The 26294-nt window shown below is 39.7% G+C and overlaps 4 protein-coding genes and 3 long non-coding RNA genes across 17 annotated transcripts; 4 read left to right on the top strand and 3 right to left on the bottom strand.

Moving 5' to 3' along the window:
- Window positions 1-435: 435 nt before the first annotated feature.
- On the bottom strand, window positions 436-3650 carry LOC124205612. 11 transcript variants are annotated; one of them, XR_006879406.1, is made up of 11 exons: window positions 3513-3650; window positions 3347-3437; window positions 2959-3272; window positions 2742-2837; window positions 2516-2653; window positions 2319-2442; window positions 2186-2258; window positions 1894-2038; window positions 1718-1800; window positions 1464-1611; window positions 436-928 (listed from the first exon to the last, which is right to left on the bottom strand). It is a non-coding gene; the product is annotated as an uncharacterized LOC124205612 (long non-coding RNA). The 11 variants fall into 11 exon arrangements; XR_006879414.1 differs by lacking the exon at window positions 2186-2258 and adding an exon at window positions 1025-1178 and having other exon boundaries at window positions 1713-1800; window positions 2298-2442; XR_006879415.1 differs by lacking the exon at window positions 2186-2258 and having other exon boundaries at window positions 1713-1800; window positions 2298-2442; window positions 2742-2775.
- LOC124205595 lies at window positions 3582-5933 on the top strand. Its single transcript, XM_046603049.1, has 9 exons — window positions 3582-3835; window positions 3903-3992; window positions 4058-4366; window positions 4437-4590; window positions 4661-4782; window positions 4860-4994; window positions 5078-5223; window positions 5321-5690; window positions 5761-5933. Exons 1-9 carry the CDS (start codon window positions 3640-3642, stop codon window positions 5898-5900), a joined length of 1662 nt encoding a protein of 553 aa, XP_046459005.1. The 5' UTR covers window positions 3582-3639; the 3' UTR covers window positions 5901-5933.
- Window positions 5877-7419, bottom strand: LOC124205616. The gene is made up of 2 exons (XR_006879419.1): window positions 6143-7419; window positions 5877-6064 (listed from the first exon to the last, which is right to left on the bottom strand). It is a non-coding gene; the product is annotated as an uncharacterized LOC124205616 (long non-coding RNA).
- On the top strand, window positions 7406-10124 carry LOC124205598. Its single transcript, XM_046603052.1, has 9 exons — window positions 7406-7665; window positions 7736-7819; window positions 7886-8188; window positions 8262-8415; window positions 8491-8612; window positions 8677-8808; window positions 8970-9115; window positions 9176-9518; window positions 9596-10124. Exons 1-9 carry the CDS (start codon window positions 7482-7484, stop codon window positions 9736-9738), a joined length of 1611 nt encoding a protein of 536 aa, XP_046459008.1. The 5' UTR covers window positions 7406-7481; the 3' UTR covers window positions 9739-10124.
- A 2181-nt stretch (window positions 10125-12305) lies between these two features.
- Window positions 12306-12942, bottom strand: LOC124205617. The gene is made up of 3 exons (XR_006879420.1): window positions 12726-12942; window positions 12575-12662; window positions 12306-12378 (listed from the first exon to the last, which is right to left on the bottom strand). It is a non-coding gene; the product is annotated as an uncharacterized LOC124205617 (long non-coding RNA).
- Window positions 12943-18670: 5728 nt separating this feature from the next.
- LOC124205602 lies at window positions 18671-21685 on the top strand. Its single transcript, XM_046603055.1, has 9 exons — window positions 18671-18990; window positions 19089-19166; window positions 19235-19540; window positions 19605-19758; window positions 19841-19962; window positions 20024-20155; window positions 20225-20370; window positions 20453-20744; window positions 20805-21685. Exons 1-9 carry the CDS (start codon window positions 18798-18800, stop codon window positions 20933-20935), a joined length of 1554 nt encoding a protein of 517 aa, XP_046459011.1. The 5' UTR covers window positions 18671-18797; the 3' UTR covers window positions 20936-21685.
- A 961-nt stretch (window positions 21686-22646) lies between these two features.
- On the top strand, window positions 22647-25381 carry LOC124205596. Its single transcript, XM_046603050.1, has 9 exons — window positions 22647-22935; window positions 23043-23120; window positions 23256-23558; window positions 23636-23789; window positions 23898-24034; window positions 24121-24255; window positions 24330-24469; window positions 24555-24930; window positions 25009-25381. The coding sequence occupies exons 1-9, from the start codon at window positions 22665-22667 to the stop codon at window positions 25146-25148; spliced, it is 1734 nt and encodes a 577-aa protein (XP_046459006.1). The 5' UTR covers window positions 22647-22664; the 3' UTR covers window positions 25149-25381.
- Window positions 25382-26294: the final 913 nt, after the last annotated feature.

Below are 26294 nucleotides of genomic sequence, written 5' to 3' on the forward strand. Positions count from 1 at the left end.
GGCTCTGGTCGAACGGGGACTTGGAAGGCGCATGATCCGATGAAAACTTTTGGAGGGTCATGTGTCTAACCCGGAAGCCTAGTATGACTACATCTCCCCGGTAAAACTTGCCTCGTACTTCTCTCTTCTTCTCGGTCCAGATAAATATCTCTGGGGGCCGTAGACATATCCTATAACAGCATGTGCGAGTTAAAACAATGCATCCACTACCCAATGAAACAAATAGTCATGGTTTATTTTTTGTGGAAATCTCCGTCAGTCAAGTTACAAAGACGATGCAGATTTCCGCAAAACTTAACCATCGCTTTTTGTCTCATTGCCGCAGCGGTGGTGGCGGGTTGCGTTTAAACTCGTGCAGTAGTAAACCGTCTTGAACCGGACGCTCTGTTTATAGAATTTTTTTAACATTTCAAAAAATAAAAAAATAAACATTAGTTCAAATCATATATTTGTTTTTATTTATTACAGTTATTACATTGTTAAAGTTTAGCATTGGTTTCATGGGGTTTAGGTTATAAATTTGGAGGTTGTGGGGGTTTGAAGAATTGGAAGGTATATGTTTGTGGGGTTTAGAGATTAGTTAGGTAATAGGGATATGTTTGTAGGGTTTTAGATTAACAGATTTTTTATCCAAACTTGAAATATCCTCCCCCCTCCAACATCCTCCACTTTCCTTTCCCAATCCCAAAAACATGTTTATTATTTGTTTTACTTAACACATCCCCATATTTCTGTTTTTGTTCTTTCTGAACATACAACGGTAGACTGCAGATACAATGACAATTTAACAAAATAATGATTCAACTTCCGTAACACGACACTAGAACCAAGGAAGAACCAGTTTAACTTGATGCAAAAATGATTTTTCACCAGCATAGGCTGCAACAACGACATCGGACAGCAACTACGGGAACAATACAGGATAAACCTATAAACAAAATAAATGAATTATTCTTCAACATAAATGGAATTGCTGTCTGAAAAGACAAATTAATATCACTTTATGTAGTTATCATTAGTTCACCCAAATATTCTGAAGAAATTGTCTGGTAGCTAGGAACTTTGTACGCTCCACCGAAAGTAATGTTTTTTTCTGTATCAATCTATCTTGTGTGCATCTATCTATCGTGTATCTTCATATCTTGCAACCTTATTCCCTTTACAGCATCCATAATTAACTACATGATTGAAAGAACTGTTACTGATGAAATCCCAAAACACTACTTCACCAGGCTGTTAATCCTACTTGGAAAAACAAAACTAAATTACTATCAGAAAAAATTATGACAGAAGAAAAGCTAAACTAAGCAATACATCAGAATTACTTTTAAGAAATGTTACATAGAAATAGACACCTGGCAAGCTTTTGACACTAGTCTTAGCTGAAAAGTCAACAGATAAAAGCTAGTCATAAACAAAGTAAATGTGTAGCCGAACTCTAAAAAGTGTATCAACTTACATACTTTAAATTGTTCTGTAGTGTTTCTGCATGTAATGAAAGCTACAACCACTACAGGTAGCAAGCCTCAAAGAGGAACACCTTCCGCCAGCTGGCTGCAACAAATCCATGTGCACATCGGACTGCAATGAAGAAGCTCAGATTTCACCAGGCTGTTAAGTGTTAACAGAAAAATAAAAACTCAGTTACTATCAGAAACAAACTATAAAAAACTAAATGTGTAACCTTAGGGTTAAAAAGTTGATCAACATACATTACTTTTATTGTTCATCTTGTTGTTATTGTTCATCTGTAGTTTTTTTTCCATGTGACGAAACGTACAGCCGGTACATGCTGCAAGGCTGCAAGAGACGAGAATTTGGGAAAATGTTGTACACAGCAGTTTCAACTTTAAAACCACTTAATCAGATGGTATTGCCAAGTATAAATTGTACCTGTAACGATAAATAAGTGTAAATCACCACACCATGCACCAGCACCACACATTCATGTCCAACAGTGATGCAGACGTTCATGTCCAACAATGATGCAGACGTACTTTGGTGGAAACGGCGTTGCCAATTTATGCAACTCGACCGCCTAATAAAATATGAAAAAAAACGAACAAAGATAAAGACCACTGACGTTCTTTCTCTTCATAAGAGTAGTATAATAAGGGTAATAAGTTTTAGTGAATGTCATGTGCTATTTTCATTTTTAAATGAAACAAAAATCACAAATCAGCACCTTCCTATTCAGACTTCATTCTTTTCAGTCCCAGAAGATGGCATAGGTGATTCCAAATAGACAATATTCAAATCTAGAAAGTAGAAATACGGAGTAGGTTCGAGACTATTACCTGCTACTACAGAGAGAGTACCTGCTGTTGGAAGCCTTGAGCAGTTTAGTCGTTTACACCAATATCAAGAAGATGAATAAGCGGCCGCCAGACAAAAATCCAAAGGTTGAAATGCATGTCCTCGACTTGTTTTCCCAGCAGAGTTCTATTATTGACTCGGGTAATTTATAAAGAAAACATTAGAAAAAATTATTAAGGTTACAATAAATGATAGAGACCGTTATTCCCGATTCCACCAGTCGAATGCTCATTTATCCTATTTCAATTTTGGCGACTTCTTTAGTCCACGTATCTTCCACTGGATGTGCCGGAAGGCCCCCTGCTCGGCTGGAAAAACTACTCCGCCACTGGACGTCCTAGTAGACATGTAAGATTATTAGATTAACTATATCGTGCAAGCTGAAGAATCGATTAAAAACAAACATATATTTACTATGAACTTACTTTATTCAGGAACTTGCTTCCGCTCCTTAAATTCCTTTATTCCAGAAAAAAATTATCATTTTCATCGACCTGGCTGGCACTCTAAGCTTTTATTGGCTAAAAGGAATTTTAGAGCTCGTCATTAGTGGCAAACTGGCAATGATCGCGGAAAAACATTATACAAGCAAGCCCATTTTTTTGGAATGAATCATTACCCAAAAATAACGTAAAGTAATACTTTTAATGGTCACAGGATAACATCTCGAATGGTGACGCCTTGCGCTGCTGAGTCCCTTACATTTGACTGGTAATGGATGTAAGTTTGAAATGCGCCAAACTTTTTAGCAAAGTGATGTTGCGTTAATGTCGTTCGCTTTTCCGTGAAAATGGCTGACAAATCAGATAAAAGCAGAAAGTGCCAGTGAGAGTGCGGACATGATTTACCACTTTCCATTCAACTGTGCGATCGGTTTGGATTCCAGTAAACTCTCATAAACTTGAATTCCGCAGAGATGGAAGTGCTCCGTTCGCGGTTGATGAACCGCGGTCAGACTGTCAAACATGGAATCAAAATTTATGGGTCATACATTTAAGAATGGAAACTTTCGGATAAGATGTTTTATTACTTGGCTGTTGACAAAAACCTGCGCAAAAGGTTAGTTTAAACTCTGCTCTTCTGCTTTCGGAGTCTGTGTGGCTGCTTCCTCGGGCGGAACCCTGGGTTAATTACAACTTAAATGTGTCTTATCATCTAGACGGTCGTTAATTCGCCCTCTACATTGCAAACTGTACCTGAAATCTGAACTTGAGTGACAAGTTGTGAGTCCTTTTCGCAGTATATAAGACGATGGAACTCCGGACGACTTTCCATCTCTGTGACAGTCGTCGACAGGTTACACTAACTTTGACAAAAGACGAAATGTCAACAGTTTCTCTAATTCTTTGCTTGGCTTTGATGCTACACGTCACTAGTGCTTGTGATGGACCAAACGAGCAGCAGCAATTAGCGGCTTCCAGACAGCAATCGGACGAGTATTTCGCAAATGCTTATGGATTCACTCCGGAAACGTGGAGCGCATTTTCCTACCAGCCGTCAAACCCTTACTACGCTCCTGGTAATTATCATTCATAAAAATTCGTCCAAAAATGTATAATCTGTCAATTACCTGTTGCGGTTTTCAGAATATTCCGGTCACTACGAAGGGCGAACGTCCATCAACAGCCCACAACCTATTAACGAGAATAATCCATTTAACAAATACTTTGCCAACAGTGAGTCAAATTAAATCATTAACTTTTGTCCTCACCTGTCAAAATGTCTAAATTATTTCCAATAGGTAATGAAGTAGAGCAGAGCCAAGCAGAAAATCGTTTCCTGCTCGGTGGTTTGGGTGCCAATTTGATCAACACGGGGATCTTCAACAACCGTTTCACTCCGGCCAATACGTGGAGGCCCTTCCAAAATCTGGCCAACAGGTTCCCGGCAGCCATTACTTTGAATCCCAACATTGGCGATCCGCTCACCACCTTCGACGCTTGTAAATCTCCCACCGGCGAAGATGGAATCTGCGTTCCGGGAAGCGTTTGCTCTTTATTCCGCGGTCGGCCTAGCGGCTCGTGCGTCTTTGGAAAAGTCTGCTGCATCAGTAAGTCCAACAATTAATGATTTGTGAACTTGTGAAATAAGAATTTTGTCTGGCCCACCTTGATGAACAGATACCATCACTACTTGCGGAGGTACGGTTACCTTAAACAACACGTTCTGGCAATCTCCATCAACAGCCGTGAATTCGCCTTCCACTTGCGCGCTGACTGTCCGGATGGACACCAAATTGGTGGAACAAATAAAGAGGCCCATTTGCCAAGTCCGGTAAAGATTCCAAATGACATTGTAGCGACGCCGACGCCGAGATAACAAATGAACATTTTTTTCTTTTTAGTTTGGATTTCATTTCCTTCACGACCGCTCAGCCAACCGTCGGCACATGTTCAGACACTTTTGTGGTCGGCGGATCGGCTTCCTCGACGCCCGTCATTTGCGGTGACAACACCGGACAGCACAGTAAATAAAAGCTGGGAAAAGTCAAAGAATTAAAATTTTTAAAACATTTCGCATAAAATTTGTTTGGTTCATTTCAGTGTACCTTGACGTTCCTTCTTCCGCAATTACTCCAACCGATATCCAGCTGATGTTCAGTTTTGCAGCTGGCGTAACAGCTACCCGTTCGTGGAACATCAAAATCGCGATGCTTCCGTGCGGGGCTTCCTATCTCGGTAACTAATTCAAATTGAAAAGAATTAAGAATGAAAAGTGAAGGCTTATAAAATTGTGCATTCATTGATCGTATTTTTCTCAGCTCCGGTGGATTGTCTCCAGTATTTCTCCTCGGCTACTGGAAAAGTCAAATCGTTCAACTGGCAGGACGTCACTAGCACCGCCACCCGCCAACTCAACAATCAAAATTACAACATTTGCTTCCGGACTGAACTGGTTTCCGGACAGGTATAAATAGAAATAATTTTTTGTTTCGTTATCATCCAGTTTCGTCAAGCAGCACGTAAAATATTCATTTACGTTTTTGAAATTTGGTTGATGCCAGAGAGCGACCCAGATGTGCGTTTCAGTTTGCCAGGTGATATCCGGCGGTGACGCATTCCTCATCACCACCGTAGCTCCCCCTCCCGCTCCCGTTCAAAATCCCCCTCCCCCTGTCCCTCCCCAGCCTGATGCGGCTCAAGTAGCAGCTGCTGCCACTTATTCGGCCGTGGGTTCAACCAACGCTGCAGGAACTGTTGCCGTCTGCTTGTACGATTTCCTACTCATCGCCGGAGCTAGAGATGCCACCGGAGTTGAAGCTGATCGCTACTGTGGTGGTGCATTAAATCCAGCACCCTTGGGAGGAGCTCCTGTTAACCCCCTGGCGGATGCTGTTCCTTTGGGTGGTTCACCTACTAGTGTCCAAGTTTGCTGTAAGTTAACTTGTAATTTTGTAATCAGCCGGAAAAGATATTAATATTTGATTGTTGCGTATAAACACAGCTCCAGTCAGGCCATTCAAGATGACGTTCCGGACGGACAGCACTGAAGCAGCAGTGGCCGTTAATGCACCGGCGGCTCCCGTTCCTGCAACAGCCGACACCGGGAATACTGGATTCTGCCTTGATTACCAAGAGCGATAAACAATCGAGGAAATGAGACTTGCATGAAATATCTCTAGAACCTTTTAGTCTTTTTTCTTGTTGGTGGTGGTTGAGACTTTTGTCATTCTGGCTGCCTTACATCTACCGGGAATTTTGAACTTCAAATCATCTGTCGGTAAATCAGTTTTTATTTGGTGATGTGGCTGTATTTAAGCCGCAATTAAATTGTTAGTCGAATTCTTTGGGCTGTGACACATCCGAACAAAAACTGGTTCACTTACGCGATCAATTTCATAATTCTTGTTCTGCTTTTTATAGCCTTTTCTAGAAGAAAAAAAAGTCTGACTTGAATGTCGTATTTAAATAAACATCATTGCACAAATTGCGTTTTCGTTCGTTCTAATTCAAGACATTTATTACGTGAGCAACAACGAGCGTGAGCGTGAATCAAGAGAAGTCATAAATGGTCCCCGACCGAGATCCCATTACTCGTATTAGTACGTGCGCAGAATAAGATCGGGTTTTACACGAGCTAGGCGGTCAACACCTTAGCAACTGCTTGGAATAATTTGATATTCAACCAAAAAAAAAAAAAAATCTAATCTAATCTCCTTATGGGAGTTGTCCTGTGGCTATCAACCAATCCATTTGAACACCTTCGAGTTTATAATCCTGAACTTAGATTTTTGAAAAAATGGAATGGCATTTCACCTTTTGCCTTCATTCGGTCCTTATAAATAGAGTCCCACAAATATGGTCACGCAACCTGCTGCTTTATATCTTTGATTCATCCTATTCTTTTTTCGAAAGCTATACACACCTAGTCTCCCAGTATAGGAAAAAAAAATATTTCAAATAAATCCCGGTATTGATTCAAAAGTCTTTTTCGTTTTGTTTGCTGTTATTTAAGCGAATTTGGCCAGCATGTATTTTTTTTACGGCCATTGCAGATATGGTTTGTATCGCCATTCTTTTTCGAGGGGGGCAAAATCCTACGTTGAACTTTCCCAAGGTTCACTTTTTTTTTCGCTGATCCTTGCCAAAAAAAGATTGGATTTCTGAATCTCGAATTACCTTGACGAAAAACCGATGCCATTTCCAGCATTTAAAAAAATAAATAAAACGGCTATTTCATAGTGCGCTTATCTATACATTTAAACTCGAGTGGGTCTTGTTAGACTTTACAGGAAGGATTTCTTGTATGTGTAGTTGAGTTAAAATGCAGAGAAAAACTCATTTCGAATTCCATTTTGAGCCAATCTGTTGGACGTAATCCTAGGCTAAGGCGACCGTATTCAAACCGCATTAGGACGGCCGTAAAAGATTTCAAAAGATCAACTATGCTAAAAATAACAAGATGGTCTTTTGAAGACAAATAAGGTCTACATCACTCCAACAATTCAACGAGGAAAAAATGTCGTCGCTATATGAGGAATTGGAATGTAAAAAATAATAAAGATGTTGACAATTTTAGCGACAAGGTGACGAATCGGAAATTAAAATTGCGGGAGTATATAAGACGGAAGGAATCTGGACGATCATTCCACACATTTTCTGCCGTCTGCGACAAGCGGTGACAACTGACTAATTAAAGAAGAGCAACTAGCCAAAACCGAGAAAATGTTCAAAATTGTTTTGTTAATTTCTATCGTTTTGACTTTCAGCCGAGCATGCGATGAAAACAACGGTGAAGAACAACTAGCGATTGCTAGGCAACAATCAGACGAGTACTTTGCAAGTGCTTTCGGTTACACTCCTGATAGCTGGAACCATCTTTACTATCCTAACAGTCGTCTTCCATCAGGTAAATACTAACTAAGATTGAAAACAAATTTTAAAATTAATATCTTTACTTTTCTTCTGAATTTGTTAAGGATATTTCAATCAATATGAAGGCCGGACACCTTCTGGAAGTTCCATGGATGGGATCGATCCCTACAATACCCATTCAGTTAACGGTGAGTATATCTTTAATTATATTTCCTTCTTAAATTATGAAATCACCTTAATTATTTTTTGTGAAGGTGAGGTCAAGAGCGACCAGCAAGGAGTGGGTCGTTTGGCGCTGGGTGGTTTGGGCGCCAGTCTAATCAACACGGGCATATTTAACCATCGATTCACTCCAGCCAATACGTGGAGGCCCTTCTCCAATTTTGCCAACCGGATTCCCATTTCTTACAATCCCAATTTCGACAATCCCCTCGACACTTTCGATGCCTGCACATCCCCCAACGGTGATGCTGGAATTTGTGTTCCAGGATCCGTCTGTTCGTTATTCGGTGGACGTCCTAGCAGTTCCTGTGTCCTGGGAAAAGTCTGTTGCGTCAGTAAGTATAACATCAACTATTTAAGTCGTTTTGAATAAGAATTTTTAATGATTTTATGGATAACTTATTTCAGATACTATTTCCACTTGTGGCGGAACGGTAACCTTGAACAACACGTACTGGCAATCGCCGACCACTGCCGTTAGCGCCTCGTCCACCTGCGCCATAACCCTGAGACTGGACACTAAATACGTCGAGCAATTAAAAAAGCCCATTTGCCAAATTAGGTATTGGGTTTAATTTTCACTTAACTCCAGACGATCTAAAAACCAATTAGAGATTTTTCATTTTTGGCTTCTTAGACTGGACTTTGTGTCATTCACAACTGCCCAGCCGACTGCCGGAACTTGTGTCGACACATTTCAAGTGAGCGGAACGACCACCGTTGCACCTGTTATCTGTGGTGACAACGCCGGACAGCACAGTAAATAATCAAGTTAATAATTTGAAAATAATTAAATAAGGAATAACTTATTTAAATATTCTAGTGTATCTCGACGTCCCATCGTCAGCTCTTACATCGACCGATGTCCAGCTCATGTTCAATTTCGGAGCTGCTACGACAACCCGTTCGTGGAACATCAAAATTGCGATGCTACCCTGTGGCGCCTCCTATCTCGGTAATAATTAAAAATATTCTTATCTATTTAGAAAAAATATTCTTATCTATTTAGAAAAAATATTCTTATCTATTTAGAAAAAATATTCTTATCTATTTAGAATATATGCTTTAAACATTATGCTTTAAACATATGCATTATTTAATTCTAATTATTCATAGCTCCGACGGATTGTCTCCAATACTTCACTGCTGCTACCGGAAAAGTCAAATCGTTTAATTGGCAGGACGTCGCTAGTACAACCACCCGCCAGCTCAACAACCAAAAATACAACATTTGCTTCCGGACGGAACTCGTTTCCGGATCGGTAAAATGAATTATTTGTTTCGCCAAAAAAATGAATTGAATTAATTCTTATGTATTACAGAGAGCGACTCAGATGTGCGTGTCAATTTGTACAGTCACGAACGGGGGCGACGCCTTTTACATCACGACTCCCGCCGCCGTCGTCACTGGAGCGACTACTTTCCTGACTGTAGTCACCACTACCCCGGTAGCCACTTCGCAATCTAACGTGGGCACAACTGTCTCGAGCACGGGCAATCCAGCGTTTGTTGTTGCGACTTGCCTCTACGATTTCCTTCAAATCGCCAGCGGCCAAGACGCCACCACCGGAGTCGAGGCCGACCGTTTCTGCGGGAATCAGTTGAACCCGGCAACAGGCGCCAATCTTTTAAATCCCGGTCTCACAACCAGTACGCAAGTGTGCAGTAAGTTTGAAAGATTTGAGTTGCTCCGAATCAAATTGAGAGCTTTAATTTAATGATTAATCAACAATTATTTGCAGCTTCGATCAGACCGTTCAGGATGACGTTCAAGACCGACGGTACCGAGGCGGCAATTTCAATTGCGACTCCGCCAACAGTTCCAGCCGTTGCTGGAGCTGACGCGGCTAACACGGGATTCTGCCTCGATTACCAAGAGAAATAGAAAATAAAAAAAAGGCCAATAAACCCATTGCCATTTTGCCTTTTACAGTTTCGGCATTTACAAAAAGGTCTTTGTCTACTTCAAGTTTTACTGGTGGGGGATTTTTCTTGTTGTTGTTTTGGATATGGTCGTTATGTATTCTGGACCACACGGGAGTTTTTAAAAAACAACTCTTTATGTACGGTACTACGTCAGCTTTTTAAAAAGAAATAATTTTTGTTAGTTTCGCAAATGACTGTTGTTGACCTGAAAAGGTTAAACAATAAAAAAGTAAAAAACATCCGTGCAAAATTTGGCGACTGGGTTTCTTTTTTCTTTTAGTTTTAGTCTTATCTTACGTAATTCCATCTGAAATATTTAAATAAACAGCAGCCAATCAACTTTAATTTAGACTCGACAAATAATTACCGTCCAAAAATTTGAATATTCAGTAAATAAAATTGGCATTGGAATTAATAACTGAGTTAACTTTAACAAAATGGCAGAGATGGCCTAGCAACCAGACCTTCAAATAAAACATTCACGATTTTTTTTTTGCGCCGGACGATCACCTTGGGTCGAATGGTACAGCCAGTCACCACCAAACGAGACAAGACGATTTTCATTTTGTTTTTTTCTGGCAACCTGCTGCTGCTGTTATTTCACTAGTGAGTGATGCAATTCGAATATTCAGGAAAATGACGCTGCTGTCCATCTTGAGGCGAGTCAATTTCTAGTCGTATTGTTACAAGACCGTCTGCTGTTTGGGATATAACTAGCCAAGACAACAACAGTCTGATTGCCCAGAGCCAACCATATAGGAGCTATACGAGAATGGCGCAACGCATCCGCAGGCTCTATAGCCATCCCAATTTTCTTTCCTCATAAAGTACGTGGACCTGACTGTTGCTGGCCTTCGAGTCCAAGACAACAACAAGTTGAGTTTAGATGTCCATCTGAAAATGGCAGACCCCAAACTTCGATTTTATAACGACTGCGGCTACGACTTTTCGACCAAATTTGCACAAATTATTTTTCCTGTCGATATGGACAACCATTATCTTTTTTGTAATAACTTTCCAATTCAAGAGATTATTAAACATACAAAGTTAGCTAATCGCCTCAAGTCTGGATTTTTTTCAGACGCTATTATAGTCCGCGCAAGGTCTTAGTATTGACGATAGCTTTCATAGATGGATCCTTGTTGGATGAGCGCCATAATTCAAAAGTACTTAAATCTAATTAATGATATAAGTGAATATCGCACTCTGCTCACGAACGAATGATATTAGTAAAAGAACTTCCGGTTCTCATCACTCGATGTTCATACTCAAATCATTAATCAATCATATCAAATCAACAGCCATTACGTAATGCGTCAAATTCTGAATTAGATTCTCAATCGTATGATGTTGGTAAGACGGACGGTAAGACGGACGGTAGTCGAGGTCTGACGCTCTAGGCGAACAGCGCAATAATCGCATGTAACGAGAAAGAATCCAATTTCAGAACTTGGAATTTTTTCAGTCAGTCGTTTCCTTTTAAGTCTTTAAATAAGCGCCGCCCTTCTTATCACGCACACACCTTGTGTTCACTTCCAGTCCACTTTTCCCTACATCATTCGAACAGTCGAACTGGCGTTACTTCTACTACAAAAAAGAGTTCAGACTCGACATAGCGAGAGGAGTTCATAAACAGTTTGACACTTGAATATTATAAGAATCGCATAAACAACCCGGAAGATACGGTGCTGGATGTAGTTAACTCGTTATCTGAAAGATCTCCGCCACGTACTACACGAATTGTTATGTGAGGAACCCGAAACAAATTACAGTAAAAGAAGCCGAAAACGACATAATAAAAGTAGAAAAAAAAATCATTACAAAGAAAAATAATTGTATGTGATACAAGTATTATTTCTTTTGAAACGACGCGGTGACAAAGGACTCGAAATGTTACTGATGGTCGTCTCGGGTTATATAATCTGGTTTACATACTCTGTGACGGACGTCAGTATATCAAAAAGTCCATAAAAAAACACGAATGACACGCTTCACGATCTACCGGCTACTACATAAACCTGGAGGTGGTCGGTGCCAGTGTGTGGCGGCAGGTCCCTTTTGGTCAATAAAAATTGTCTAGTTGCACTGTGCTTGAAGTGCTCAAAGTTAAAATATTTTAAATGGGATTGCTACTCACAGACAAAGTTGTGAGGTAAAAAACAAAAACAAGCCTGATCTGTAGTCGTTCTACCAATGAGTTATTTAAAAATGAACCGGGACTGAGTCAATAAATATAGCCAGAGAAAACAGTTAAGCCAGTCAACCGCCTAGCTCAGGGAGAATCGTATTCCGTGCCATGAAACGATTTAAAAATCAACTCCACCAAATAGTCAAAAGGGAAGAAAAGAGATCAATGTTTTTCCTACCTTTAAGCCTAGGGAATATGGCCAGGTAACCACAGGTGCTCCATCCGGAGAGATCCGATTAGTTGACTACACCAGGCGGGATAGGAAAAAGGGGCCCTCGTCGTGAATACACTCACACACACACATGGGTGTACATGAGGACAGAGAGGATTTAAAGAAAAGGGGGAAGAAGATGCAGGTAACTCGGCCGTCGTCGGTAGTTTCTTTTTCCCATCAAGAGGGATGCTGTTTGTCTAAATAGAAAATTTAAAAATGGGTTACGAAAAATTTTGACAGAAACGACAAGGAAGGAAAAGTTGAAATGAGAAAGTGGGTAAACTCTAATTGTCAATAATTAGGGGAATTGAAGTATGTAATACACTAAATTTATACAAATCGTGCAATATTATAACATCTAGCAGGTCACACAAATAAAACGAAAATAAATACCCAAGTGATGATGCTGAGATTGTTGCTGATGACAGCTTATTACCAGTAATAACTTGTGGTGTTATGATGGCTGGTTCAGGCCTCAGATCTGCACAAAGAAAAAAGGTTACATTAGTGCAAACATTCTGCCATGCATCAACAAGTGGCTCACATGATAAATGCTGGTCAGCCTCAAGCACAGACATTTCACAAACTTGGCACAGGTTTCTCAATTCTATTTGAGCTCCCATAATCATTCTATTCAGATTTTTTAGTTTTATTTTACTTGCTAAACAGCATGAAGGGTGCATTAAGCTATTCTATAAAGAATCGCCACCAAAGTCAAGTTAGTCAACACGTCGACCACATTTTTGTCATTTTCTTTCGAAACTTGTAAGCAGACGACACTAATATTCTAATTAGCTAAGATATCGATTGATATTATTAAAAATCGACCCTCCCAAATTCAAACTGCTCAAAAACGATCAAAGTGGTTTTCTCACCACATCTCGATCGAGATTATTTTATTAATTACTATTTCGTCTCATCAAGTTTAAGACGAAAATTAAAATTTCCCCGAAACCAGCAGATAATTACTTTAAGACCCAAATCGCCACTTAATAAAACCCTCTTGGAAACCAACAAAAGAGGGGAAATAAATATGTATAATTGTCTGAATCTTGCGCGGAAACGTAGGGTAAGTAAACACTAAACATGGGCGATTCTAGTTTGAATTTCACAGGTGTAACGCCAAAATAAATGTAATTTCCTTGTGTGATTATACGCCAACTCAACCAACCGCGCTAAGCGCATCCACCCAAATACGACTAATGATAATAATCAGCATTGCAAAACACTGCTAATAGCGACATGTTAAGAAAAAAGACATGACCCTTCCATATTAATGAGCCGAGAGTTATAAATCAATTTTATTTTTAAATGCCCGCGCAGCTCGCCCGTGACTCTCCTCCGTACATCATCCCGTAATTGCTATCGTTGCCGTGTGCCATAGCGACTCTTTCGTTCCGGGATTTTTTTATTTTTTAAAAAACCCGCCAGACGTGGGGTCACGACGATAAAAGAAAAACAAACGAGAGAGAACAACAAGACCTTATATACCCGATCAGTTTGGCCGTCTTCCATTGAAAAATATGTATGTGAGTCCTCAGCTCTGATGTTGCACACAGCGCTAAATAATAACCACGGCGCTGCCGTGTGAATAAATCACGTGAACAATTTTCTATCCAAAAAAGGGTCAGGGGGGATAGACAGCACAGCCGAATAAAAATGTAGATAGATAACGTATCTGACGGAATAAATCCAAGTTGGGAATTTGCTGAACTTTAAACAAATTAGCCGCTGAGCAAAATTTTTGGCTGTTGCACATAATTTATATTTTTGAACTTCAGAGAGACGACAAAAGGAATTTTGTTTGTTTTTTTATTATTTCGCAACATCACGCAAGAATTTGTGATGTACATTTCCAATGTCAGACGTCTGCCGGATGACCGGATCGTCAAAATAAACGTATACACCCAGCAGCCACTTGCGGAGGTGTTTTTCCACATGCAAATGAGTTACAGCAGGTATGCAAATAAAAATCACGACGACAAAAAAGATGAATTTTTGCGGGCATTCACGGATGAACATTCTCCGACTGAAATCGCCGATTGAAAGTTAAATTTCTGATTTTACGACAAGATCATTTCTTTTGATCGTCTTGTACACGGTGACACCTGCGCTCTGCCCGTCTTGGCCGGCATATGCTGATTGGGCGCTCATCTGGTCGTTTATTCAAGCGCTGGACGTCTGCCAAAAAATAATTTTGTAGACAAACAAACGGTCGGCCTTTTGCCAGCGCGTTCGATTCGACTTGGCCAACATCTTCCGATTTTTCATAACCAATCGGCGCATTTTCTTTTGCGGCTTTTTCTTTTTCCTGCTGTTGGCCTTCACGGGGTCTAAACAAACTCACCTTTCATCATCATCCAGCCCATTGTTTGAACTCAACCGAATAATATTCCAAAAATATGTTTCATATATTTTTTCAGCCCAGGATAACTTATCTGTACTTTTCCATCTACAATAAATAAAAAATCGAATAGTTGTTGTTGCCTCCCATCGGCTTTTGGCGCGGATATTTAAACGGTTATTGCTCTTTGCCCTTGGGGCCGGCATACAAACTTTGATAAAGTCCTCTGCTGCCGATATATTCTCCAGTGTATAAACAAGCCATTTCTATCCATCATCTTTTACGTATTTAGCTTAAGGAGGTTTTAGAATTCTAGAAAAACAAAATATTTTCTTGTTTAACTAAATGTGACAGTTTGTATACACTTGGTATATAATGACGACCATCGGCATATTTCTATCCTCACGTAGGCAAACCTGCTGCTGACGTTGAAATTGGGATGTGGTTAGCCTCGGGTGCAGCTAGGGCCTAATGGTTCGCTTGTCTTATTTTTTCCTTAGCCATGCAGCGCATAAATGAACGCCATAAGTGTGTGAGCGGTGGTGCCCCGGAGTCGAATTTCTAAAATATAAAATTGAACACCCAAAAATAGCCCAACCGTATTTCCAGGCTATAAGTGAGGGAACGGTATCAACACGGGCCATTTATTAGTCAGACTGGACCTATACCCGTGCGCCATCCTAAAGTAATGGCCGTTTGTGATGAGGCCAGATGCCGATGGGGGGGTCATTAACTACACGTCGAAGGCCGACGAATTTTTTCTTTTTTTTCTACTAACAATGTCGGAATATATTTTTTGGTGAGTTGGCAGGAGAAAATTGAAGAGACAATCAGCCACTGCGGTCATCCCGCAACGAACGTCCGTTTTCCACCGGCGATAGTTGATGCGCTAATATTTCTATTGGAGTAAATTCTTATTTTTGCTATTTATTTTGAAATGTTTATTTTTATTACAGTGTCACGACGAAAAAGACTTGGCCAACTATGGTAAAAACTCAAAAGTATGTGTTCATCACAGTTTTGAAAAAAAATCTACACAAGCGACAAAATTGACATTAACACAAAATACCATAAATTATTTTCCGCTATTGAAAGTTATTTAATGTTTCTAAAATAAATTTTTTGCGCACAATCATTTGGTGATTTCAAACCGGTGTGTATAAAGATGACATCAGTAACAAACAGAAACTCAACTCGCAGTGATGTGAATCAAGATTTTTCTTTCCGCGTCGCATTATTATTTATTATCTTTCATATACCTATACGCTCAGGTTTGGCATTTTGGTTGGTTGTGTGCGTACCTTATTATATGTTCGGTATAGACGAGGCGATTCACGGCCATGTAAGGCAGATAACACAGCAACAAACAGCCAACACGGAAAACTCAACCTGCGTTACCCGGCGTTCATCGCTTCATTTGAATAGCGCGCGGCTTATCAACACGGGACCCAGCCAAACAAAATTATGAACGTCCCAGAGCAATACACAGCAGAATATAAATATTTGCATTTCATTCAAGGTCCAGCAGCTTGTTATTATTAAGAGGTTTGTGCTTTTCATATGCAAATTCTATACATACAATCATAAACATATCTCTACCTAGTCGCAATCAAGATTCGCAGAGATGAAAAATAACAAATTATGAATCGCTTATTCACATACCTGTGATTCATTTAAATGTAATCTAATCCGAGAATAGAAATGAAACAATTTCAGGTTTTTGGGGTTTGATGGTCTTTTTTAAACTTTTACGTGTTTGTGGCGGTCAGAAAATAAATTTAAATCTAATTAGGGACAGTGAAAAAACATAAATCAACACCATAAAAGGGCAATAACCCCTAAAACATTTAACTGTGAGAAATAAGTAAATCTTCGTATAACGACGACAGCCCGGAAAATTGCGTAAAAACGACCCACACACAGTCGACACCATCAGTCAAATCATTACGTAAAAAAAGAAGGGAAAAATAAAACACGCTTAAATAGCTGCGAGGCATTCGTTTTAGATCTAATAAAACTGTCTAGGGGACCTGTGCGCTCGTAAACAATCTCCCCATCAAAATAAATATACAAATGCGCACATCTTATATATATTATTCAGCTCTATACTTACATTGCCATCGCGCATAAAATCTTGTGTATGCCCTTGAACTTGAACGTTGATTCAACCAGGCCGAACTGCTCGTGTTTGTCCTCTCGTTCCCAATTTTTTTAAAAAATATGAAAATGAATTTTGGTTTTTCTTTATTCATTTTTTGGCCGTCGCATGACGAGTGCCATCGACCTGTTGTGCGGTTATTCCATAACAAAAACGACATCAGCCTTGGAAAAGGTAAAATAGACAAATGGTTTTTCTGCCAAAAACAAGTGAGGACCTTTTTTAGCTAGACAGAAAATGATGGTTGTGTTGTACTGATTCACTGACTGTTGTGCAGGTGGGAAAACATGCGGGTACCAAAGTCATCAGCGACTTTGATTATTTTTCTCAAATTATACGTACATTGTCCTTTTGTGTTTTTCGTACTCGCTTTTATAATTGGGTTGAGATTGCGTCTAATTAACAGACATTCGAGAAAAAGTACACGCTAGCGGGGAAATCCTCTCCAACAAATAATTTGGTGTACTTGGTTAGACACTTAATTTAATCACGAATTTTACAAAATATGTTGGTGTATAAATAAATAAATATTCAAAACGGTTCCCCGTCGCTCAAAGTCTCAACTTCTCGAATGAATTGCACATTTATTGGACAGGAAATCAACTTGTACATGAAAACAAAAGCAGGTGTTATGACTAGGGAAACTGTTTGAAGTAACTTTAAAACGAAAAACACTGGCACTCGTTCAAACATGAACGAACATGAAAGGAATGATATTCAATATCGTACGCAGAGCTTGTCTCTTCTTGGGAATGAATGTCTCAGCTTGTCGTCCTCACCCCAATAAGGTCAAACAAACCAGAAAAACATGCCGCCCTTTTGTTTTTCAATTTAAATAAATTTATCTGACAAATTCGAGTAGCAAAAATGTCTATACAGATTGCGACGATAATTTTTTATATTTTCATTTTTTTGTCATCCATTTCGCAACTTGGGAAATCGCGAAGGAAAATTCAAACTGTGAGCGCTCCCGCTCCATCAAGGTTGTCTATGAAATTTCAAACTTTCGCGCGGTTGATCCTTTCTTATACAGTCTCATATATAGTCAAAAAATTGATTTTCTATATTCCATGTTCAGCGGCCAAGGCTGCGGCGGTCAACAAACTTTTTCCTTATCGCCAAAAAAGAATTGAGCGCGCAATTTTGTATTTTCGAAAAAGAAATTTTTATTTTTTCAAAAAAAAGAGCGGTGACCTCGTCTATACTTTTTATTATTTTTACGACACACATAGTCCGCAGCCTTTGCTCGGCCAAGTATTTCTCAACTGGATTCGAGCCCAGAAAATCGATAGACTGACCCTGATTGTAAGGGCGCACCTCTTTATAGCAAAAAAAAAGGCTCCGATCATCTTTTTGGTTATGATTTTTACTGGAAATACGATCGCGAAAAAAGGCGGACGTGATTCCATAAAATTAGACGTGAATGTTTATAACTTTCATTCCTAACGACGGGTCGTAGCCAATAGATGTCCATTTTGTGAGCATCATTAAAAATTTGATTCGCGACAATGAATGAGGGAATTATTGGTTAAAGTGTTGGCCATCACTGATGTCGCTGCGCGTTGGCGCGAATTTCAAACGAGGTGTCTGTTTTACTACGAGTTTGAATGATATACGACTTGGATGGGGCGATGGGTGATTTATCGGATGGAACGGTGGGTCGACAATCTTCACGGTGAACGTGAATGTAAAACACGCCCGAATTGATGAGAATAGGCCATGTTCGGGAGTGAGAGAGAGAGAGAGAGGGCAGGGTCAGTGGTTGATTTCAAGGGCGGGATGGAAAGAGGGAGGGAAGATAGGGTGGTGGTGTAACAACCAGGCATATGTGCGTGTATAGAGAGAGAGAATAGCCTATGTGTGGTTGAATAAGGTAAACCGGGAAATCTAGCGACGACCCGTCATGATTGGTTCAAGACACTCCTCCTACTTCTTCTACAAAGGAGAATAGAGAAGTTCCTTTATAGTCGAGCTGGATGAGTATATAAGACGGAGAGATCCGGAGAGTCTATCAGGTCTTCAGCGGTCTTCGACAAGCTACAACAGCACCTTCTTTCCTACAAAGAGAGGAACATACAAGTCTCTGGTGGAACAATCAAATCAGCTACAAGAAGATGTCGACATTTTACGTTCTCCTTTCAGTCGTGTTGATGTTGCAAGTCTGCCGTGCTTGTGATGGAAATAACGAGGAAGAGCAACTAGCGGCCGCTAGACAGCAATCCGACGAGTATTTCGCCAACGCTTATGGATTCAATTCCAACAATCCGTGGAGTTCTCCCTACTACCAACCGAGCGCCCGTGTTCCAGGTAATAAAACATCATAAAGAATTAAATGTATTTTTTTTTTAAATTATTAAAATTGAAAAAAAAAAATTCAATTTTATTTTGATCTGACTCATTTGTAGGATATGCCAGTCCATACGAAGGACGCACCCCAATCAGCCGGCAACCTAATTACAACCCATTCAAGAAATACTTCGCCAGTGAGTATAGATAGAACTTCATTGATGGTTATGAAAGGTTTTAAAATAAATTGAAATTGTTCACTCAGACCATGTAGATGAAGAAAACAGTCAAGCAGAAGGTCGTTTCGCTCTTGGTAGTTTGGGTGCTAATTTGATCAACACGGGCCTCTTCAACAACCGTTTCACTCCGGCAAACACTTGGAGACCCTTCGCCAGCCTTGCCAACCGAGTTCCCGTTTCTGTGAATCCCGATTTCAGCGGTCCGTTATCCAACTTCGATGCTTGCACGTCACCCAGTGGCGATGCAGGAATCTGCGCTCCAGGATCGGTCTGTTCCTTGTTTGGTGGACGGCCAAGTGGTTCCTGCATCCTTGGAAAAGTCTGTTGCATCAGTAAGTTCATGACATAATTTAGATTGTGATTCAATTTATGAAAATTTTCTTTTTTTACAAATAGATGCGATCACAACTTGCGGAGGTACAGTCACCTTAAACAACACGTACTGGCAATCTCCCTCTACGGCCGTGAGTGCTCCTTCAACCTGTGCGCTAACTGTTCGTATGGATACTAAATTGGTGGAACAACTAGCCCGACCCATTTGTCAAATTCGGTAATCTTCAGACAAAAAAATTGCATTTAAATCGATTTAAATTTGCCAGTAAAACTTAAAAAATGTTGTCCCTTTCGTGTAGTTTGGACTTCGTAACGTTCACTACTCAACAGCCGACTGCTGGTACTTGCACAGATAGTTTTATGGTTGGTGGATCGACAAGCGTTGCGCCCATCATTTGCGGTGACAACACTGGGCAGCACAGTAAGAAAGGAAAAATATTAATTTTTAAATATTTCCTATCAATCATTTTTTGTCGTTACAGTGTACCTCGATGTCCCTTCGTCTGCAATTACTCCAACGGATGTCCAGCTGATGTTCAATTTTGCTGCTGGAACAGCCACTCGTTCATGGAACATTAAAATCTCGATGCTTCCATGCGGTGCCTCTTATCTCGGTAAATCATTCATTTCAACAAGTCACAAAGTTCATTCAATAAAAAAAAATGCTTGAATTTATTGTTTAGCTCCAACGGAATGTCTCCAGTACTTCACAGCTTCTACGGGAAGAGTCAGATCGTTCAATTGGCAAGACGTTAACGTTAATGCTATTCGTCAACTCAACAACCAAAAATACAACATTTGCTTTCGGACGGAACTCGTTTCAGGATCGGTATGAACCAATGTTGAAAAAAAAAAAAAAAATCTTATCAATGAAAAGCCTTCATGTTGAACATACTTTTCTTTGGTAACAGAGGGCTAGCCAACTGTGTCTCTCAGTTTGTACAGTGACAAACACAGGAGCCGGATACGGTATTACCACGCCAGCTGCTCCTTTCGCATCATTACCACCATTACTTGGTTCTTCTGTGGGCACTGGCACTGCTACTGCCGGCGTTCCTACTGCACTCCAAGGTGCTTGCACTTACGATTTCCTTGCAATTATCGGTGCAACCGATGCCCTAACCGGCTTTTCAGCGGATCGTTTCTGTGGAACACGACTAAATCCAAATCCTGCTGGAATTAATGCAGATGCCCTAGTGTGCAGTAAGTTGGCGAACCCTTCTTAAATTTTATTATGATTCTATAATTACATTTGAATTTTAGCAAACGTAAGGCCATTTAGGGTGACCTACCAAACCGACAATACTGAATTACAGACAGCCGCTCCGTTGTTAGTTACAACACCAGCGGACACCAATAACGTTGGATTTTGTCTCGACTATCAAGAGAAATAGAAGGAGAAGTAGATGATAACAATCAACAATCAAGGGCAACTAGGATTAACGGCTGCCTCAAAGTTCTATTTCATATGGCGTATTTCTAAATATTCGTCATGATTTTATTTTGGTGATGGGTTTCTTAGGATTTTCGGTTAATTCCATTCTATTGGTTAGTTAAAAGGCAGGTTTTTTACCTGCTGTGCTTCGTCTTTGAGTTGGCTCTGTTATTTTATGCAAGTAATCCCCTAAAATTAGATTGGTTTAAAGAAATGGGAAATTATTTCAGCCTTAAGTTTTGTCGTATTTTCAAACTTATAATTCTTTTATTTCTAATTATTTTTTCGATTCGAATTTTCCAGTCGAAAAGATATAAAATAAAAGCCAACATCCGGCAAATGGCTAAAGAAAAATGGAACACGAAAATTATCGGCTCAATCAATTAAACTGAATGATACATCCATTAGCTATACCACCAAATCTAAACTGATTCACTAGAAATAATTTCTTCTTGTTGAACTGATTTGTTTCCCCAAAATGTTGATCGATCATATCTAAAAAATTTTCATATATGTGTCAAATATTGGAATAAAAGCAAGAACTAAATCGTTTTTTAATCATAAATGCTCAATAACACAGTTGCCGTGTTGATACACGTAATAGGAAATAAAATTAAAAATCCCCGTTGTAGAAACTGACAATAAAAACCTGGTAAAAAAAAAGAATGTTATAAAAAATATATGTCTGTTGAGTTTCTATCTTATAAAAGACTTAATTAGGCCTATCGAATTTGACCAACAAGGAGCCTATACAAATTACAAACAAACAAGTCGAATAAACCATTCATCGAATTCGATAAACACAATAATGCTGTACTGTTCGACTCTTTAGCTGATGATGCTATACCGGTACGTACTCAATTAAGCAGAACGCAAAGTTGTGTGATTTGTGATTATGCATGAGTGCCGTGTTTAAATAAACAGCATAATTCTTGAAATTAAGTTTTTTTTTTTCTTTTAACATCTGTTTTTTTCCCTACAATAAATACTTATAGTTGTCTGTCAACACCGTATCAAAAGAACACAAATGCCGTTTCCTCACCTTGAGTGGATTCACTATAGGCTTTATAATTTCAAGGGTGAAAAAGAACGGCCCAATAATTCACTCACTTGCCCGCACTTGTCTATGTCCTAAAACAATCCACTACACTTCACGGCTATTTTTGTGGTCATAAGAAAGAGCATAACCAGCAAGATTTGTTGTAAGCCATCATTGGGCATTGCTAGGCCATTGGACTTGAGCATTGCCGACTACTTCTTGATATTATGTAAGAAATAAAACTGGTTAAAACGCTTTTCATATGGTACGGTACCTAGTTGTTGATATTGACTTAACATTCAAAAGCAGCCGGATGATATTTTCTGGTGTTATTGCAAAATGCCCATGTAATTATAATTTTATAGAGAGCAAGTTCACTGCTTGTTTTCTTGGTTGGCTCAAGGCTTAGGCAAAGGCATAACATCGTCCGCCGCCGGTTCCTTCAAAGAACAACGTTAACCGGAATGTATCATTACTAGTCGTAAAGAAACCAGCTGAAAGTGTTGCAAAGACATAAATCAACAATACTCAACTTAATGTTCTTTTTTTGGCGGAAAATAGGAGGTCGCGGTTGTACTGGAAAATGAACAAGGAGTCGTCACAAGTATACAAGGAGAGGGACAGTATATAAGATGGATGGAACCGGGCAATGTTGTGGCAGTTTTTTGGAGGATTTTTCACGTCTTGCATCTTAACGAAGAAGAGGAAACTAGCAGAAATTCAGAATTTAAACATGTTGAAGCTTATTTTCTTTTTTACTGTTGTGCTGATGTTGCAAGTCAGCCGAGCTTGTGACGACAATAGTGAGGAAAGACAACTAGCGGCCGCCCGACAGCAATCCGACGAGTATTTCGCTAATGCTTATGGGTACACTCCCAATCCTTGGGATTCTTCTTCTTACTATCAGCCGAACGCTCCAGGTAAATAATAAAAAAAATTCAAAATGTTGCGGTTAAATATTTGAGAAAAGATATCGTTTACAATACCGACGTTTGTCTTGATACCTTTTTGTCCTTCTTGTTTCTAGAATATTTCAGTTCACTCCAGAGTCGAAGCCCCTTCACTAGAACAAATGTTTACCCATTCAACAAATATTTCGTGACTAGTGAGTATAATTTTGTGTTATTCTTCAGCTAGATTATAAGCAATTCAATGAAAACTGAACTAGAATCAATTATAGTTGCTAGACACTAACGCGCTGTAGCCTACATGTCTGATTTTAACAATTAAATTAAAACAGAAAATAGTGAGGAAGAGAACAACGAAGCGGAAGGCCGTCTTGTTGGTGGTCTGGGTGCCAATTTGATCAACACGGGTCTATTCAACAACCGTTTCACTCCGGCCAATACGTGGAGGCCCTTCGCCAACCTCGCCAACAGGATCCCTATAACCGTGAATCCCAATTTTGATAATCCTCTTGCCACATTCGACGCTTGTACGGCCCCCAGCGGCGACGCAGGGATCTGTGCTCCAGGAAATATTTGTTCCTTATTCGGTGGACGGCCAAGTGGTTCCTGCATCCTCGGAAAAGTCTGTTGCATCAGTAAGTGCCAAAATGTTTTTTAAGAAAAATTTGATCGAATTGAATTTGTGGTAACATTTGTCATTTCTTAATAACAGACGCGATCACCACTTGTGGAGGTACGGTTACCTTAAACAACACTTATTGGCAGTCTCCTTCGACGGCCGTTAGCGCTCCTTCCACCTGCGCGTTGACTGTTCGGATGGATACCAAATTGGTGGAACAACTTGCGAAACCCATTTGCCAAATTCGGTAACTTTTAAATAGTGAAAACACTTCGTCCAAACTCATCGTCCGTATAAACCAATCAAGTATAAAGTATTACCAGAATTGATGATGGTTGTCTGTTTGTATTTTTAGACTGGATTTCGTGTCCTTTACCATTGGTGGGCCTTCGACGACAGGAACAACAATCGGAACTTGCACGGATACTTTTACGGTTGGCGGATCGACTACTGCGGTTCCAACTATTTGTGGGGAGAATGCCGGGCAACACAGTAAGTTAAAGAAATTCAATCGACAAAATTCCTTTCATATTAATATAGAAATTCTTTCTTGTATATTAATTTATATACTCTTACAGTGTACATTGACGTCCCATCGTCAGGAATCACTCCCACCGATGTCCAGTTGATGTTCAATTTTGCAGCTGGAACAACAGGCACCCGTGGATGGAACATCAAAATCGCTATGCTCCCATGTGGCGCCTCCTATCTTGGTGACACATTTATTATTGAAAAGTTACTTGATTGGTCAATTCAGATTTTTATTATATTATTGTCTATTTTTTAGCTCCAGCGGATTGTCTTCAATATTTCACCGCTGCTACGGGAAGAGTCAGGTCATTTAATTGGCAAGACTCCGCTACTGCCCAGCAACTCAATAACCAGAACTACAACATTTGCTTCAGGACCGAACTCGTTACAGGATCGGTATGAATCAATTTCACATTTATTTTGGGTCAACGCATAATTATTGATTTTGTTTTTCAATTTGAAACTATTTTCAATGTTACAGAGAGCAACACAGATGTGTGTGTCAGTTTGCACAGTCACAAATGGGGGCGACGCTTTTTCCATAACCACAGTACCTGCTTCTGCAGCACCCGACGCGACCACCGCCGGCGTGCCTGCGTCTGCTGCTACTCTTTCTTCTATTGGCACTACGTTCTTTGATGCTACAGCACCAGCGCCTGGTGTTAGTTCGGCGACCTGTCTCTACGATTTCCTTCTCATCTCCGGCGGAAGTGACGCCAACAATGCTCAAGCGGACCGTTTCTGTGGAAATGCGCTTAACCCAGCACCCATAGGTGTTCTCCCTGTTCCCGTTACTGCTGCTCCACCCCTAACAGTAGCTACAGCCGGTGGTTTGACTGCCAGTACTCAAGTGTGCAGTAAGTTGAACAACGCAATCCATTTATTCATTATCGGTACTGCGATTAAAGTTAAATTGTTGTTTTATATCATGACAGCTTCAGCTAAGCCATTTAGGATGACCTACCAAACCGACGGCCAAGAAACCGCGGTGGTTGCGGTTCCGGCGAGGAATATCATTGGAGCGGCGGCCGATAATGCCAACACTGGATTCTGTCTGGACTACCAAGAGCGATAAACAACATATTCAGTTATATTCACCTTTCAACAACGATGTAGGATTCGGGCAAACTTCAAAACATTATCGTCTTAATTTTTTGTGGTGGTTGGATATTTTAATGGTTAACCATATTCCATGAGTCTTTTAGCTACTGATTCTGTAGTCTCATTTTATTTGTATGAAAACAACTGCCTAATAAGCAGTGCTTATGATTGGCTTAAAGAGAAATAAAACAAAATTCACTCCTGAAATTTTAATTACTATCAGTTAACGATCTGGTGCAGCAGATACAGATATAACATAAAGGTAAATTGGTATATTTAGTATAGAAAGTATATATTAGCTTCCTGCTGTTGTCCAGTTTCCTTTGGTTTTATGAAGTCCCTGTTTGTATAGGCCTTCTAGTAGCGATATCTTTTGTTACTCCTTTCGCGTTGTCCACGATCTGCTTACACTGGTTAGCAAATGTCAATTTTAAAAAAATTTTCACCTTGTTTATTTGAATAGTTCAACTCCTCCAACAACCCGCAACAACCACTTGTCATGTTTGTTCCGGTGATTCCTATATAGTAGTGATGCTTCTAAGCACTTGTGAATTGAGTACTTAAATTCAAGCATTAAGGGGTTATAACAAAAAATTTAAATAGTTCTACGCTTTAAACACCGCACCATAAAGGTCAGGCTAAAGATTGGCAACTTCCGATCCTTAGTGTTGTAAAAAAAAAACAGTTTTTTTTTTTCTTTTTACGACGAGGCCCGAAGCTAAATGTTGCAATTTGGTTGTGTTGCAAACAAAGCGTATAGACACTGCAAATTCATTTGACTTGACATACATTTTGTAAACAATTGCATTTGTAAAAAAATTACATTTCGAAAAAATACGTAGATATAGTGAATGAGAAAAGACAGGAAAGAGGTGTACGACAGTGAGAGATTGCCAATGTATTTGTACGAATTATTTACTGATATTTGGTTAAACCACTTTTGATCTGCTAATTTCGATGTTTATTATACGCAAGTCATACGATAACTGCCGTTTATTTCCCCTTTCCTTCGTTCATTAAGTCAATTGATTTAAGTAAAGTCAATCAAACAGAAAATTCTTTTAGATAATAATATTGCTCGACTACGAACTCCAAATATGCTGTGTATGAGCTTCGTGGT

The sequence above is a fragment of the Daphnia pulex genome, chromosome 10, assembly GCF_021134715.1.
Source record: "Daphnia pulex isolate KAP4 chromosome 10, ASM2113471v1".
NCBI classification, from domain to species: Eukaryota; Metazoa; Arthropoda; class Branchiopoda; order Diplostraca; family Daphniidae; genus Daphnia; species Daphnia pulex.

Excerpts from the sequence above, each read along its gene's own strand:
- LOC124205602 (XM_046603055.1), top strand. The coding sequence starts at position 18,798 with ATGTCGACATTTTACGTTCTCCTTTCAGTCGTGTTGATGTTGCAAGTC. Across the intron at positions 19,963-20,023 it reads TGACAACACTGGGCAGCACA|TGTACCTCGATGTCCCTTCG; the intron begins GTAAGAAAGGAA and ends TTGTCGTTACAG. Across the intron at positions 20,371-20,452 it reads CGGAACTCGTTTCAGGATCG|AGGGCTAGCCAACTGTGTCT; the intron begins GTATGAACCAAT and ends CTTTGGTAACAG.
- LOC124205595 (XM_046603049.1), top strand. The coding sequence starts at position 3,640 with ATGTCAACAGTTTCTCTAATTCTTTGCTTGGCTTTGATGCTACACGTC. Across the intron at positions 4,591-4,660 it reads AGGCCCATTTGCCAAGTCCG|TTTGGATTTCATTTCCTTCA; the intron begins GTAAAGATTCCA and ends TTTTCTTTTTAG. Across the intron at positions 4,783-4,859 it reads TGACAACACCGGACAGCACA|TGTACCTTGACGTTCCTTCT; the intron begins GTAAATAAAAGC and ends GGTTCATTTCAG.
- LOC124205596 (XM_046603050.1), top strand. The coding sequence starts at position 22,665 with ATGTTGTGGCAGTTTTTTGGAGGATTTTTCACGTCTTGCATCTTAACG. Across the intron at positions 22,936-23,042 it reads CTATCAGCCGAACGCTCCAG|AATATTTCAGTTCACTCCAG; the intron begins GTAAATAATAAA and ends TCTTGTTTCTAG. Across the intron at positions 23,790-23,897 it reads AAACCCATTTGCCAAATTCG|ACTGGATTTCGTGTCCTTTA; the intron begins GTAACTTTTAAA and ends TTGTATTTTTAG.
- LOC124205598 (XM_046603052.1), top strand. The coding sequence starts at position 7,482 with ATGTTCAAAATTGTTTTGTTAATTTCTATCGTTTTGACTTTCAGCCGA. Across the intron at positions 7,666-7,735 it reads TAACAGTCGTCTTCCATCAG|GATATTTCAATCAATATGAA; the intron begins GTAAATACTAAC and ends GAATTTGTTAAG. Across the intron at positions 7,820-7,885 it reads CAATACCCATTCAGTTAACG|GTGAGGTCAAGAGCGACCAG; the intron begins GTGAGTATATCT and ends TTTTTTGTGAAG.